The 14,726-nt window shown below is 42.1% G+C and overlaps 1 protein-coding gene across 3 annotated transcripts in view; it reads right to left on the reverse strand.

Annotated features, from left to right (window-relative positions):
• The window catches only part of GLI3 (GLI family zinc finger 3), a 195,169-nt gene that overhangs the window by 87,196 nt on the left and 93,247 nt on the right, over positions 1–14,726 (reverse strand). For all 3 annotated transcript variants that reach the window (XM_010581788.1, XM_010581790.1, XM_010581789.1), the window contains one exon: positions 6,507–6,612. In XM_010581788.1, coding sequence (XP_010580090.1) covers positions 6,507–6,612 — 106 coding nt within the window. The remainder of the gene's footprint in view (positions 1–6,506; positions 6,613–14,726) is intronic.

Consider the following 14,726-nt stretch of genomic DNA (forward strand, 5'->3'; position numbering starts at 1 on the left):
AAGTATTATCCGCCACAGAAACAGATGAATGATGTGAACCAAACGTAATCTGGTGCGCTTAGAGGCAATTCTGTTGACTTTCATGTAAATATGCTTGCTGAAAACAGGGATGATTTTTAGCAGTGAATCCTTATTTGATCTAGAATTTATTTGCCAGCAGAAATTAAATAAGATACTCTTTTCTCAATACTGCTTTTTCCTAGTAGGAAGAGAGCAAATCTGTTGCTGAGACCTGAGAAACAGAATAGTTGAGTGTGCAGAAACTTCAGACTACAGTTTACCTAAACAAATCAATGTAACTGGACTTACGTAAAACAGCTACATTCAAAAATATTTACTTATTTTTGCCCACATTTTCACCTTTTTTTTCAAGTGTCTCTCAATCAAAACTTTAAGAGAATCGCATATCCTTTTTTTCTGAAATTCAATATATGCCACCAATAATTTGCTTTCCAAACTTTTCCCAGTTTCAGATAGTTTTTAGAAAGTCTGTTTCTGAAGGTACTCTGCAAATGCGCTTGCAAAGGAGAATTTATGATTTACAAGTCTTAAGGGAAGAATTACTAAAGTAGTACCAAAAGCGAAACAAAACACCGATTCACTGTTTTAAATGATGCAAAACAACTTACTGAGTGAGAGATCACAGTTCTGTTCTAGACTCAGTCTTCCTCTTAGCCGCTTCGTAAAAGGCCTGGCACTGAATGAAAACTATCTGCTGAAGCTTATGTGCAGGCATCTGGCCATGCTATTTTACTTCTGTGAATTACTATCATCACGCTGCTCTGTCACTAAGAGGCATACTTGTTGCTTGCAGAGCGTACAACACGCATATCCATGGCATGTAACAAACTCTGAATAACCTTAACGAGTCACCAGACCATGCTGCTTCCTTCTCAAGAGACTTGCTATAAAAATCCTCCAGGCTATTAGCAGCTACTTATTCTCCACGCTGCGCTTCACTTCCAGGGACAGGTTTCTTGGGGTGCTTCTCATTTAATACAAGATTTCTCCCTGCTTACAGAAAATACTTTCATGGATGATTTTGGAAAGCTGTAACTACAATCATCTTTCTCATGTCCCAAGAGCTTCCCAGTCTTTCTTCTTCTATGGTTCCTGGCTCAACCATAAAACCCGTTCCAAGTCTTAAAGTAATTAAAGCTAATTCAATGAGTGATGTTTTTCACACTGGGTGGGGCTCCCCTTCCCACTGTGAAAGGATCAATGAATGCTCTGGCAAGCTGCGGGACTCCTTGCCAAGTCCCCAGCTTAGAGGGGCACTGAGGTAAAGCAGCACGTAAAATATTTAAGAGGTTTAAACACTAAGATTTTTAAAAGAAATAAGAGCTTAGGAATGAAAGCGCAAAGCAAAAACCAAAATGTCAGTGATGGGGCTGTGAAAATGTAAACGTCCTATCAAACGTATGGCAAGCAGTTTCTCTCATCATCAAGGATATTTTGTGGAGCCAACGCTTTAATCTTCTTGCATTTGGACATTCCCCATCGTACTGCATGGTCCAAAATCAGAAGCTGATGAAAGCTGAGAGTCTGGGCCTGACTTTCCTTTCCTTTTCACCCTTGTTTAACTGATGTCTGTATAAATTAGATACGAAATAACGTATCTAATAATTGGACTCCCTTTTTATCAACTTGAAGCTGACTGCAAGCAAAAACACATGCTTTGCTTTAGTACCGGTGCATTTACACAGTTCAAAATGTCTGTTCAAGGCATTCATGTTAGGCACATGCACAATTACCTGCACGTGCATCACTTCAGGGCTAGGACTGCCAAACTCGGATGCTGCTAACCTCAATCCAGAGTTAGAAAAGAAGGAGCTTAGAGTATTGTTGATCCTAGGAAGCTACGAGACAGCAGCTTTACCTTGCAGCTTTTTCCTTGCAAGGACAGCCTCCCTGGGCCACAAGCATACAGGTAGTATCAGTGCACCTTCCCTTAGATTTACCTGCTCACACTCCCTTATTCACAGTCCAGGGCTAACGTAAAATGAGATGGCAACAAAGAGACGGAGACTAAATGGGTGAATGTTTTGGAACATGCATGGTGTATCTTGTAGTACATTCAGCCCTGAAACTTTAACTTTCTACCTACGACATGTGCATTAACCGCTCTGAGACGTACACAGGCCACCACCCTGAAGCCACTTCTGATATTGCCACTTGGCAGTTGTCCCCTGCCCCACCTCTGCAGGAGCATGCTTCCTTCACAGCCACATCAACAGCACCTGGAAATACTAGGTTAGGTTGCCTTCAAAGGCTGTCCAACCCAACTTTGAAATGAAGCAGATTGGGAGCAACCTACTAACACAACTCTATAAAGGTGTGGGAATGAATCAATGACCAAGAATGGCAGCTTCCTAAATCACCGCGGTTAAATCCATCTGTAGAAGTTTGCCTCTGCCTTAGGAGCTTTTTTTTTAATTAATAAATAAAAACTCTCATCCTGCCTAAGTCAGATTTTAAAAGTTGTGGGGCTATAATGTTATCTACATTTGCACTGTCATAAAAAGAGTCAAGACATCCTTATTCTTCCTGTGCTCACTGCTAACAACTCTCATTCCAACAAAGTCAATGTCAAGAAAGACATCGGGCAACTGGAAGAGTTAGCCAATAGTAAATTTGTTATTTGGTTCCTGGGGAGTAAAGAAAAAAATAGCATGCTCAAGGTATTAGTTTATGTTCAAATAAATACCCTTATTAGCAGCATGATTTTGAATCACTGCACACAAAACGCATGAAGCATCACACTCTATTGGATGGCCTAGCAAATGTCAAGGACATTGCCATCCAATGTCAAATGTCAAAACATAGTTTAGCTTCAGTTTCTCCTTTAGCACCTTACTTTAGAAATCAGTTTTGAAAATTAAGAAAGAGCTACACAAAAACAACAAAGAAAAACAAAGCAAGAAGTGGGATTACTAAAGCCATGCTTCTTTTAGTATGTTTTAATCAAATGATATTTAACAAGTAATTTAACTTGCTAGTTCAATGAAAAGTAGCAAAACTGAATCACAGTTTACTGTAATATTTTTCTAAAACTAAGATTCATCCCTTGAATTGGGGGGGTGGGGGGGAACACAAGCTCCAGCTCCAATTACACTGTTCATATGTTGCCACTAAAGAACAATTTAAGGTTCATACATCTTCCCTGAAGTATAAACCAAAGATGTACTGTAGAAATTCCAGGATAGCTACACAGTCCTAACAAACAGGTTTTGGTAACACAAAGTGACACATTTTAGTACATATTCATAAGGGTTGGGGGTTATTATTGGGCTGTAATTGCAGTTGTTCTAACACCTAATAAGCCATGGCTAGAAAAACAAAGGCAGGTTAATTTGTGATTTCCTCTACTCATTCAGAGGCAAATTAAGTGTCAAACAGCTAATACAGAACATATTTCATTTTATGAGATTTTAATTTAATTCTGCACCATATCGTTGATGCCTTAATGTAGGGTGGTTTATCTAAGAAGAAGAGCAATTTATAAACCTCTTTCAATTGAAATCTTTAATGATAGGATATGATAGCATAATTACAGCAATGCCTGCTAGTCCTACTACACATAAGCATCTGTCAGAAATTCCATCATAAACATAAACCCTTATTTTAGGGGTTTATAACTCAAATTATAAAATTTGGCTCCAGGCTGAAATTTGGGATACAACAGTTCTGCCCATCGGCAATTAAACTACAAGAATTATACATATAAATACATACATATCTTTAGAGCTGCAAGTACATAAGAGCCCTATAACACCTTAAAAATTCCTCCTTTTTTCTTTTTCACTTGGTCATTGTTCAAAATTACATGCACACACTGTAGGTATCATGTAGACAAGGCCCTCTCCACATTTATTCTGCACTTGTATTATACCTAAACTAATTCCACTAAGGCTTGACAGGTTCTGGAACACATTTCTAAGAGCTTGGATAACTGCAATGATGCCAATTTTTTGCCCCCTTTTTTTATTTATATTCCCCCCCACCCCACAGACACATTTAAGAGCATTATGAAGCTGAGGAGAACACCACTCATACAATGAAGTCATTGATGAAGCCATGTGTAAACGTTTGTATCCTGACTGGTGTTCTTGCCATTTTCTCTCAGAATTCTCAAATAACTTCTCAGACCCTGTTCTTTCTTCTTCTTTTTTTTTTTTTTAAATGGGTGTTGGAACAGCAGTTCAAGTAATGGCTCCAAATGATCCCAAATTTAACACTCCTAAGCGATACTCACACCAGGCTCTGTAAAACTTGCAAGAAAACTGCTGGGTTTCTACCTCATACATACATTAAAACATATTACTGAAAACAGCAAAAGCATGACAAACTTTAACATCTACAAAGAAGCTGTTGGAGTCGAACTGATTTTTTTTAAGTTGCTTAATTGCATATTTACATTTAATTACACCAAGCACAACGGCTCCAAAAGTCCACCACAGCTCATCATTCCAATGGCAACACAAACCAAATGAGAAATTAATGGAAAAATAAACAGCCAGTATCAAGGAAACTGAGTTTAAACTTGGGCTGATATCAGAGTGTATTTCTAAAGCAGTTGCTTGCAGTCGTATCACATCACACTAAGATCTTGTCATCTCTAACAAGCCTCTGCAGGGCCTGATTGAATCACCGCTACACCACAGGGTATGGCGGGGAGCGGGGGCATGCAGCACGCAGTGCGTGGCACCTTTCCATAGGAGGGATGTTGATTTCAGCATCAGAGGGGACTACCACTGAACGCCAAATGAGGCATGAAGCAGGCATTTTCAACATCTTTTGGGGCTCTTACAGAAGTCCTGGCACTTTTAGCAGTGTAGGCTGCTAGTCCAGATTTCCCACTGTCATCCAAAGTGGGGAATGGTGGTCTACCCACCCAAAAGCCGTGCCCACGGGTGCAGAGTGTCACGGTATGGGCTGGGTTCATGGGGCTCAGGCTCCGGAGAGGGCTCAGCACAGCAAGTGCAGCCAGGCAGGATTCCACATGGCACAGGATCCAGAAGCCTCAGTGAAGGCTCACAGGTGGTACCCAGGTTTTGGATGACAGTCCTCTGCTGATGCAGGTTAAAACAATTCCTGGGGCTCCCTATCCCATCTGCCTCACACCGAAGACAAAGGCAAATTCCCCACTAGCTTCAGAAGGGCCAGGATCATCCCCCCAGCTCCCAAAAACATCCAGGCAGAATATTCACTGCACTGCAAAAGCTAGGATTACCATGTAATGACTCTGTCTGAGCCTGCCACCTTCAGCTTACAACAGTTTTCAGCAGCAAATTTAAGCGTGTATTTTGTGATATGGTTGCTGTGGTGTAAATGGTGATGCATCAGAGGAACTCTGAGGAATAAATCACAAGTTTCTGTACTCTCTCTTTCTACAAATACCCACTTTTCCTCTAATGCCCAAGAAGACTGCAACACAGATTTATTACTTACCTCCAGGCAAATCTGTTCTGAAATTACAATTCAGTAATAGAAGACTGACCCAAAAAACCTGTTAGTAAAATATTGTGTGTGTACTTGGGCATGTAGTTAGGATTGTTAATATCAATTAATTCTGCTCACAGAGGAGGACTTGTTTTAAAACAACTTCATTTTTCTTCTGCATATATGTAATTACACAGCTGTAACTAATAGCCATAGCAAAGCAATCTGCCATCTAAACAACTAGCATTATTCTTCAAAGTATTACTTGTGCTTTTCTTCTTGTATTTTCTCAGTATGAGAGGTGATTAGTAGATATGATTAAATGTATATATCAAGCGTTTTAGCAAACTACCAAGACCTGCTTTTTGGCTCCATTTTTTAATGGTATATAGCAGTTTTCTGGACACAACTGTTTTATTCCGCAATGCTGGTATCTGTCTCCCCATATAGAATAAGATAATATTTATTTCTACAGGATTTCACCACTACCACCCTTTTCTAATGCACGTTATCACTGGTACTCATTTCTTTTATCTTTGTGTAAACCATGTGCTCTATCACATTTGCCATTTTGTTTGGGTGACATTCCCATCAATCAACCGATTGCCTGTGCATGCACACAACAGGGACTATGAAAATTTACCAAAAATTTCATTATGCTTCACAGCAGTCACTGGCAAAAAAAACAACTTCGGCATGAGACGAAATTTTAGCTATGAAGAATCCCAAGCCTAATTACAGGCAAAATACATGTTTTGTCTGACTGTATTTCACAGGGTTCAGCACTTTTTAATTTAGTATTTATAGAACAACAGCACACAGAATAAACATCAGCAAAACATACAGGTAACGCTTGCCAGCCACCTATTATAACATGAATTCCTCAGGCACCAGCCTGGGTTTTGCTTCACAAGCAGATAACCTTGATGCTTTCCAAAAGTAAATCTTGCTCTCTAGTAACACTGGCAAAGTGCTCCAGGTGCGTGGCTTTAAGCACTGCAAAGGTTTGTATACTTGCCCGTTCTTCCAGGCAGCTGAAGTGAGGGGAAATACTGAATACTCACACATGCAGAGGAGGAATGGGAGATGGTTCATAATGGTAGCGTCCCTCATGATGTCTTGCATCAATTGGTACAGGAGGGTGGAATGCTGGAAAAAGGTGAGGCGGATCTGAAAAAACAAGCGAGGTTCCTGGATCTGAGTATCTCCAACGACTCTTTAAAAACAACATTCATAAAGATGGAACAGGTATTGAAAAGCATGTGTCAACAATGCTACAACTTATGGGTCGCGTTCCCCTTCCCTGCTGCAGTCAGTCAGGTCTGTCTGAGGAGAGTCTGGCCCACAGTGTTTGCATGAATATGTATTTACTAATTTTAATATTCTCTTTTTATAGCTTAAATGGAAAGGGACGTAAAGAAGTCTTTAATAAATAATTATGTGCCCATATGTGAAGTGTCAGATCAAAAGGAACATCAAGGCTTTCATAAGCATTCCTGATTTATTTATTTTTTATTAAAACAAGAAAAAAAAATCATCCGAGGACCCAAAGCCTAAGGAGAGAATACAATACAATAAAAAAAAGTATATCCTCAGAAATGTACACACAATCCTACAATGGAAAGCAAAACTGAAGCAGCATGCTGACAAATGACTATATGGAGTAAATCAGACAAGAGAGTTAAAAGGGAAATGCAGCTGGGAACGGCTGTGCTGGAGATGCTTAACTGTGTCACACCAATGGCCGCATCCGGAGGAATGTATCTGAGGACAGGGGGACTCATTTCATACACCGCTCTTAAAAAGGAAGGGTGCTTTCTTTGTCCCCACAGCTGGAGACCTGGGGACCCACGGCTGCAGTAAGTTCCCCTGCCCGGTCTCCTCCAGGGCTTTTGCAGGACAGGGAGGTTTGCAGCTGCCAGGGCTCCTGTTCCCTGCTCTTTCTGGAGAGCCTCAGCAACAAGGCTGACAAAAGGGGGAATGTGCCCCCGCCACCCCCACGGGCTCTGCCCTGAGGGGCCAAGTGCAAGCCCGCCCTGCAGCTCCCCACCGCTTCTGCAGCAGGATTGCCTCCCACCTTTGGAGGACACCATGCACACAAACCACAGCTCTCCGCACCAGCACACAGGTGCGATTTGAGTGCCTAAAGGAGCTTATTGCTGACCGTGCTGCCCACTGCTGCCTCCCAAATGCTCAAAATTCAAACGAGATGCTGAGCATCTCCAGCAGCACAAAACAAACCTATCCTGCCCAATTATCACCCGATTGCCACTTTGGATGAAGTCACGTGTTTATCCGACACCAAAAGCTGAGAAGTACAGACATTAGGTCATGTCATGGATTTACTAAAATGCTTCCAGAAAGAAAGAAAACTTCAATTATGCACTGGCAGTAAAACTAAGCCTACTTTGGTTTTGCCTGCTGACTCTTGAAGGTATCTTCTCTTTGTATTTCCTGCCCTTCCTATTCAGTAAAATGTAATTCTCCTCTCAGATGATTTTATCTGTGAAAGAAATTCCCTTACACCAACTAGAGATGGTTAAAACAAAACAAAAAAACAAAAAAAGGGATTTTTTCCCCTTGGTGTTTGTCAAAAGCTGGGTTGGTTTATTATTATATTTTGAAGCAGGAGAAAGAACTAGAGGAACAAACCTCATGGCCCTGAGGGAGTAAACAGAGGGCACAAAGAGGAAATCGCATAAATTCTGAGGAAATATTCCCAATATTTCAGGAAAATCTGGAAACATCTGATACAGCCTGTCCAGCTTCACGGCTTGATTTTGTGAAACATCACCAGAATGTGATCAGCCACAGCACATTTCTGCCATTTACTGACTCAGGGCTTAGGCAACCATAAATGAAAAATAATTGTGGCTTACTACTGGGAGCTGGGAGCTCAAACTTGTGGTAGCTTTAATTCCGGTTCTGCTACACCAACTGGACTTTGGCATGCAATCTGTTACAAGCTTCACTCCCCCTGCCGAGCATTCCTGGGCTTCAGCAGGAGTAAAGGTGGGTCACAGATGACCAGGTATCCCTGTGAACACACTGTCATTGTCCGAGTGGAGGACGCTTGCTGCCACCTCCTGAAACACATTCCTCACCAGCCGCCAAGGTGGAGGAGTGGAAAAGGGGCATGAGAAGAGTGTTTTAGCCTGCCTGCCCTGTTCCCTACTTCACTGGTATTTGACTGCAGCAGCATAAGCTGAAGGGAGGAGGTTTTAAAGCAGATGTCTGGCATTTTACCATAAAAACTCTGCCAACCATTTTTTCAGCGAAGAAGGAAGTCACTCACACCCTCGTAGATGCACAAGTCCTTCTCTGCCCTATGTGTCTCCAAAGAGTGGGTCTGGGGAGCACAGGTGAGATGACAGAGATTTTGTCACCCTTATTCATGTCAGACAGGAGAGGGTCCACGTGGCCAAGGCAAGCAATCCCGCTCAGGACATCAAGCCTCCTCACCGTCCCACCCTCACCCAGCCTGAGCACCTATCTATTAAAAGCAGTCCCAATATTCATGCAGCGAAACAGCATTTAACCCTCCTGAATGCAATCATCTATCTTCCCCTAACTGGGAAATGGAAAATGAGTATTAAACAACCCAAAAAGAGTATTCCCCTTTGTGGGACCTATGCAGTGCAGAGCACCAACAAATTGTATTTAACACATGGGATATAAATCTCCAAGAACACCTTTTTGAGTCCTCTCACATTAAGCTCCTTTGTATATCTTGGTGGCATCTTGTTTGCAGTTTCCATCTGGGGAACAGCCGTACTCCATCACGGCACAGGGAGCTGTCTCCGTCAGCCCTGCGCCGACTGGAGCAGAGCTGCATATCAAAACCCAACATAATTATCCATCTCACAGTTTATTATTTACACATGAGCAATACAGCTGGTGAACATCATAACTCAACTGTATGTGTAATAAGTTACTGCACTGTAGCCATCTCCTGTTGCAACCCTTAAGAAAAACCACATGATGACTTTTCCAAAGTGAGGCTAAAACTGCTGAAGCAGAATAAAGTGCCACTAAACCTGGCTACCTCCTATTTATCATATAATTTCCTGACTGATGGTTCCACAAACCAGCTGCTAAGTGCTGTGTACTCTACTGTCAGCAGACTAACATGCTAAATGGGGGACAGGGAGAATAATGTGCAGAACTAGTGGAGTCAATTTTATGGAGGGAATTCACATTCTGCCATGTTTGGGTCAGCCCTCAACGCAGAGGTAGACAGTAAATTCTACGTGCTTGGGGGTCCAAAACCACTCCACTTTGAAGAGCATTGAATATTTATACAGAAAGACTCTTAGATCAAACGGACACCTGCCAAAGCACCCACCACCCAGGGCTTCACTTGGAATTCACTTGAAACTCCATACAAATGTAATCGGTTGACATGTATTTATATGGAAATACACAGTAAGAAGTTTGCAAAGCAGTAACTCGGGCTGTAGCCAGTTTCACATTGCTTTTTCGTATGCCACCCAGTAACTATTTTATTAAAAGCACCATCAGAATATTACAGGCACATTCTGCCACTATTATTTATGCTGCAGCTGAGTAAAGAATGAGTGAGACTACTCACAGGCTAGAATTGAATCAGGACCTACCTGACTCCTGGCTGTTTGTGAGAGATGCTCTACCTATCTAGAAAACCAAGGGGCAACTTAGTGTAAAAGACAGGATACCTGCTCTGACTATAATGACATTTTCATGTTTCTCATTTAAAGTGTGAAGAACAAAACTCTTACCCTTAGCAAAGAGGAACTCCTCTCACCAAAACGAATCGACAAAATCTAACTTCCTATTCTGCTAGGGAAATTACTTCTTATCATTTGCAACTTCTTAAAAATTCTGGCTGAGATGCAAACTACCACAGCATATGCCAGGCAGTTTTCTTACAGAGATCTGAAGGCAACTGTGAATTGCTGGACCAATCCTTCAATTACATTCTTGCACAGACTCCCTGATGCAAGTGTACAGTACAGGAGTTGAGACGGCCAGATGCTGCCTGTATATTTGGAGCCCTCAGCTCCAATTCAGCAGAAGTATCTGACTCTGTGCTTAAACTTCACCATTTTCAAGAACTTGTAAGGACATGCCAAGGCACTGGAAATACACTTAAGCACATTCCTTATGCATTGCTGAATTTGGTATCTGTTGCCGCCTTCTGAATTCTCTGCTGTCCACTACTGTAAGCTTCCTTCAGATGCTCTCCTGGCTCCTGCATACCTAGCAGGGTCTCCTCAAAACAAAATGGGAAATACAACTGCCTGAAATGCTACAAACTCATCAATTTTAGCTCCGTGAGATTTTCTGGAAAATACGTCAATTTATGCTGACTTTTTGTTGTGTAAAACGTGCCTTTTTATTTCTTCTTCAAGAACCTTTCTTGCCTTCTTAAAGAAAGTGAATAGGATCATCTCTCTCAAATTACAATCACTCCCATACAAGAAAAAAGAAGAGACCTACACTTTTCTCTGAAAGCCAGCAACCTAGGGCTCTGCTGCAGCATCAAGGGAAAGAAACTGGGAGAAGTGACAGGTATGGTCCTTGCTGCTGAACAGCAAACCTGAAGTGAAGTCTGATGAGATGTAGCAGGCAGCAGCAATTCACTGCAAGACTTGGTGGAAAGGCAGACGATGCCAGCTGGCTCAAAGGTGCTGTGCAACACCTTGAGACAACAGCAAAGAGGTAGGCTGCTCCAAAGCTCAGTAAAGTTAAGGATAACTTTTCTGTAGACTCTGTAGTCTCTCAAATAAGCTTTACTCAGTTTGGGGATCACTACATTTGGAAAATTCGGCTGCAGTGGTAAGGCTAGTAAAACACTCTGCCTTCAGCTAACCGACTTACTTAAGCACCTTGTGATTCCTGCCAAACCCTTGAGGAAGACGGCTGCTGAAATGACAGGCTGCATTTTTCAGCACCTGAAGAAAACATTTGCTACTGTAGAAAACGCCTGCATCAGCTTGAACGTGCCCAGTGTGGCCCCAATGCCTGCACCTGTGTCATGACATCAGGGCCAAGCAAACACAGGACTCAAGCCCAACACAGGAAGCACTCATGTTTTAGCAGATCTGTCCCCAGGACGATCAGCTCACCAAATTAAATGTCAGAGCTGAGCCAGGTGCAAAACTATCTCAGATATAACCTCATTTGAGGTGAAATCTCCTTCCCACTTAAATTCAGTAAGGTCTTGATGCTGAACTCAGTGGTACCAAGCTTTCACACCAGATGTAACAGAAACAATATCAAGCAAAATATAGCCTCCCCACTAATGTCTTTTCAATACGCAGAACAGTTTTGAAGATTTTGCCAGCAAATTTCTACACTTCCTTTGGTTCATAAGCTGATCACCAGATGGGAATTTTCTAATATTCAGGTTTGCAGAGTCCCTAAGGGCACCACTGTTTCTTCATGTACATTCGCTTCAACTGATCTGAACTTAATGGTATTGCCAGGTTTTATGGCAAGAATTAGGTTCTTTTTTGCCAAGCAAAGATCTTATTTTGGATTTCTGTTTAATTACAGCTTGTGTTAGGGCTCAGTAAGAGCACATGTTGTCTTTGGGGGGTTTTTTAGTTCTCTTTCAAAAAAGGGTGAGTTATGTTCTCTACGTATGCTTATACAGAGGCTTTAATCAGGAAGAAAAATGACTGAGCCACAGCCACACGTTAATGCATGCACTTAACTTCGTGCACTTTGAAGAGTCTCCCTACGGTGACTGAGGTTGCTGCTTCAGCGTGGCTGGTTGCCATCTGAAGCACTGCTTATTTGCAGGCTGATCCACAGATGGACTACAGCCAGTTATCTGAGGAGGCTTTTCCATGCGTGTGTGTCTGTGTGCATGCACGTGCACACTTCCTATGTGGCAACCATCGTGTTGACATGGACGCGACTGCTCACTATCTGACTTCAGCAAGAAGGAGATTTTAAATTGGAAGAAAAAGCCATGGCAAAACTGAAAAAAAAAAGGAGGGGCAAATAAACAGATAAAGCCAAGAAATGGACAGAGGGAGAGGGAGAAAAAGAATTTTTCATTGGTAAGTCCTCTCCAGTAACACTAAATGTTAATTGTGATAACATACAGTAGATATAACACTGTCAGAGAAAAACACAATTTTCAATCAGATCACATCCCTTCCATGTGTCTGTGTGTATTAACAATGATCAGACTTCCCCTCCCTACCCTCTGCTTGTGCTTGCACAGCTTATACACTGATCTTAAAAATAAAGCATCACGAATTGCAGGCCAACCTCATGAACTAGATCACAGCTCCAGCTCTGTGCCTCTTGTTATGGCTGAAAAATAATTTCTACTTTTGCAAAACCAAAAATTAAGACTTCAGGGCATCTTACATCCCTGCCATCCATTTTACCACTTCTTAGTTTGTAAACTTAAAACACCTTGTGGGAACATGTTTTATTGTTTTTAGTAGTTCCACAACAACCATCATGCCAAATACATGAAGGAGGAGCAGTTATCGGTGTGCTGAAAGAAAAGTGGCTGGAAATTGTTTCATCAGCTGGCACTGAGAGGTCTTTAATATGCCAAATTTGCTGCAGGTATTGGCTAAATAACTGCTGGACTGATTTCAGTTTGAACGCCTTATTATTTCTCCCAGTCACTGCAACTCTGCTATCTGAGGAGCAGGACTGCCTTCTGGAATACTAACTAAACTTCTTCAAGTCCATTCAACTGACTCCAGTGCTCCCTGCTGTTTGCCCATCCGAAAAACAGAAAGAAAAAAAAAGTAGTAAGAGACAGACTTGCAGGGTAATAAACATACTGCATGTACAAAACACCTTGCACTGAAGAGTCTCAAATTCTTTAAGAACATAATTTTGTGATTCATCACAGCCCAGTGACTTACAAATGACTGTTTCCACTGGGACGGACTCACCGGTAAGCAAAGGAAGGACTCCTTGTGCTGCCCTGATCATGCAGTCGTGAACTTGCCCAGTAAGCGGGGTGGGCACAGCATTGCTGCCCCACGGCCCCCCCAGGACACACATTTTCAGAGGAGGAAAGCCACGGCACTCCACCAGCACAGTGTGCCCAAGAACAAACAGCAAATTGGTAGAAATGCACCAGGAATATCCTGCCTCAGTAGCTTCTTCCACCCAAACAACACTGGCTGCTTCATCCTATAAAGCAACCTGAGAAAACCCTCCTGAACACGAGCAACAGTTGCATATAGCCAGCATCTGTACATTGGCCCATGCTTTCAGGAAAAGACAAAGACGATGAGACATCTTAGCCTCATCACCATGTTAGGTGGAGGGAAAATTGTTTCATCTAACGCAGCTGGCTCTTGGTACAGCACAGCTTATCTTTTTCATAACCTCTGGATCCCACGCAGCACTTCTTAACAAACTTAATAATATGGTCTCCGCAAGAAAATGACAAATTGTCCTCTGCCAAGACGCTGACAAAAGAAATCCCTCCCTCTGCCACCTCCAATGGACACTGCAGTGAAAAAATAATTCAGCTTCTGCCTTGCAACGTGCTTGCAGTTTTGCTGTTGCTCCCCCTAACTTCTCGTGCCACCATGCGTCAGTGAATCCTCCACTGCTTAAAAATCCTCCCCAAGGAATTATGGAAAACAAAACGAGCATCCATGTTTAACTCTCAACACCCCCAGACAAGTGGTTTCACCCAGCTAATCTGGAATGCTTCCCACCTTTGATTACACCTGTGTATGAAGGATCACATCCTTAGCGTTTCCTCCTCCACGAGCAGCAAGTAACTGGATGCATAACCACAATATATACACAAATAATTTGTACCTATGTGCGTGTGCATACCCATTTCTGTAACACACAGCAAATTCCAGTGGTTGAAAGCGAGCTACAAAGTGGAAACTCAAGAAATGAAAAGACCATGAAAGACATAAATCCTGATCTGCACTGGAGAAAACTAAAGGAGAAATCTCGCACCAAGGGTCTCAACTCCAAACTACTCCTAAGCAGAGGTTTAATGTGTGCCTCCTGACCAGCGGGAACAAGGAACTGCCACAGAACAGCTTGGTTACTCCCTCAGCTCAGCACAGCTCAAGCAAAGCATTCAAATGCCGTGCTATCAGCTGCACACATTAACTCAGCAATAACAAACATCTGTAAGTTGCAAAGATAAATGTGGCTAAGGAGAGGTAACAGAAAGCTAGAAACTAGGAAAAAAATCTAGAAATATCCTTACATTGCTGCTGATTTGATGTGGGAACAAATAAAGACAAATCTGGTAATTCAATGAGCTTTGGTGACATCCTTAGAAGTTT

Source organism: Haliaeetus leucocephalus, unplaced genomic scaffold (assembly GCF_000737465.1).
Source record: "Haliaeetus leucocephalus isolate CR32 unplaced genomic scaffold, Haliaeetus_leucocephalus-4.0 Scaffold808, whole genome shotgun sequence".
Classification (NCBI taxonomy): domain Eukaryota; kingdom Metazoa; phylum Chordata; class Aves; order Accipitriformes; family Accipitridae; genus Haliaeetus; species Haliaeetus leucocephalus.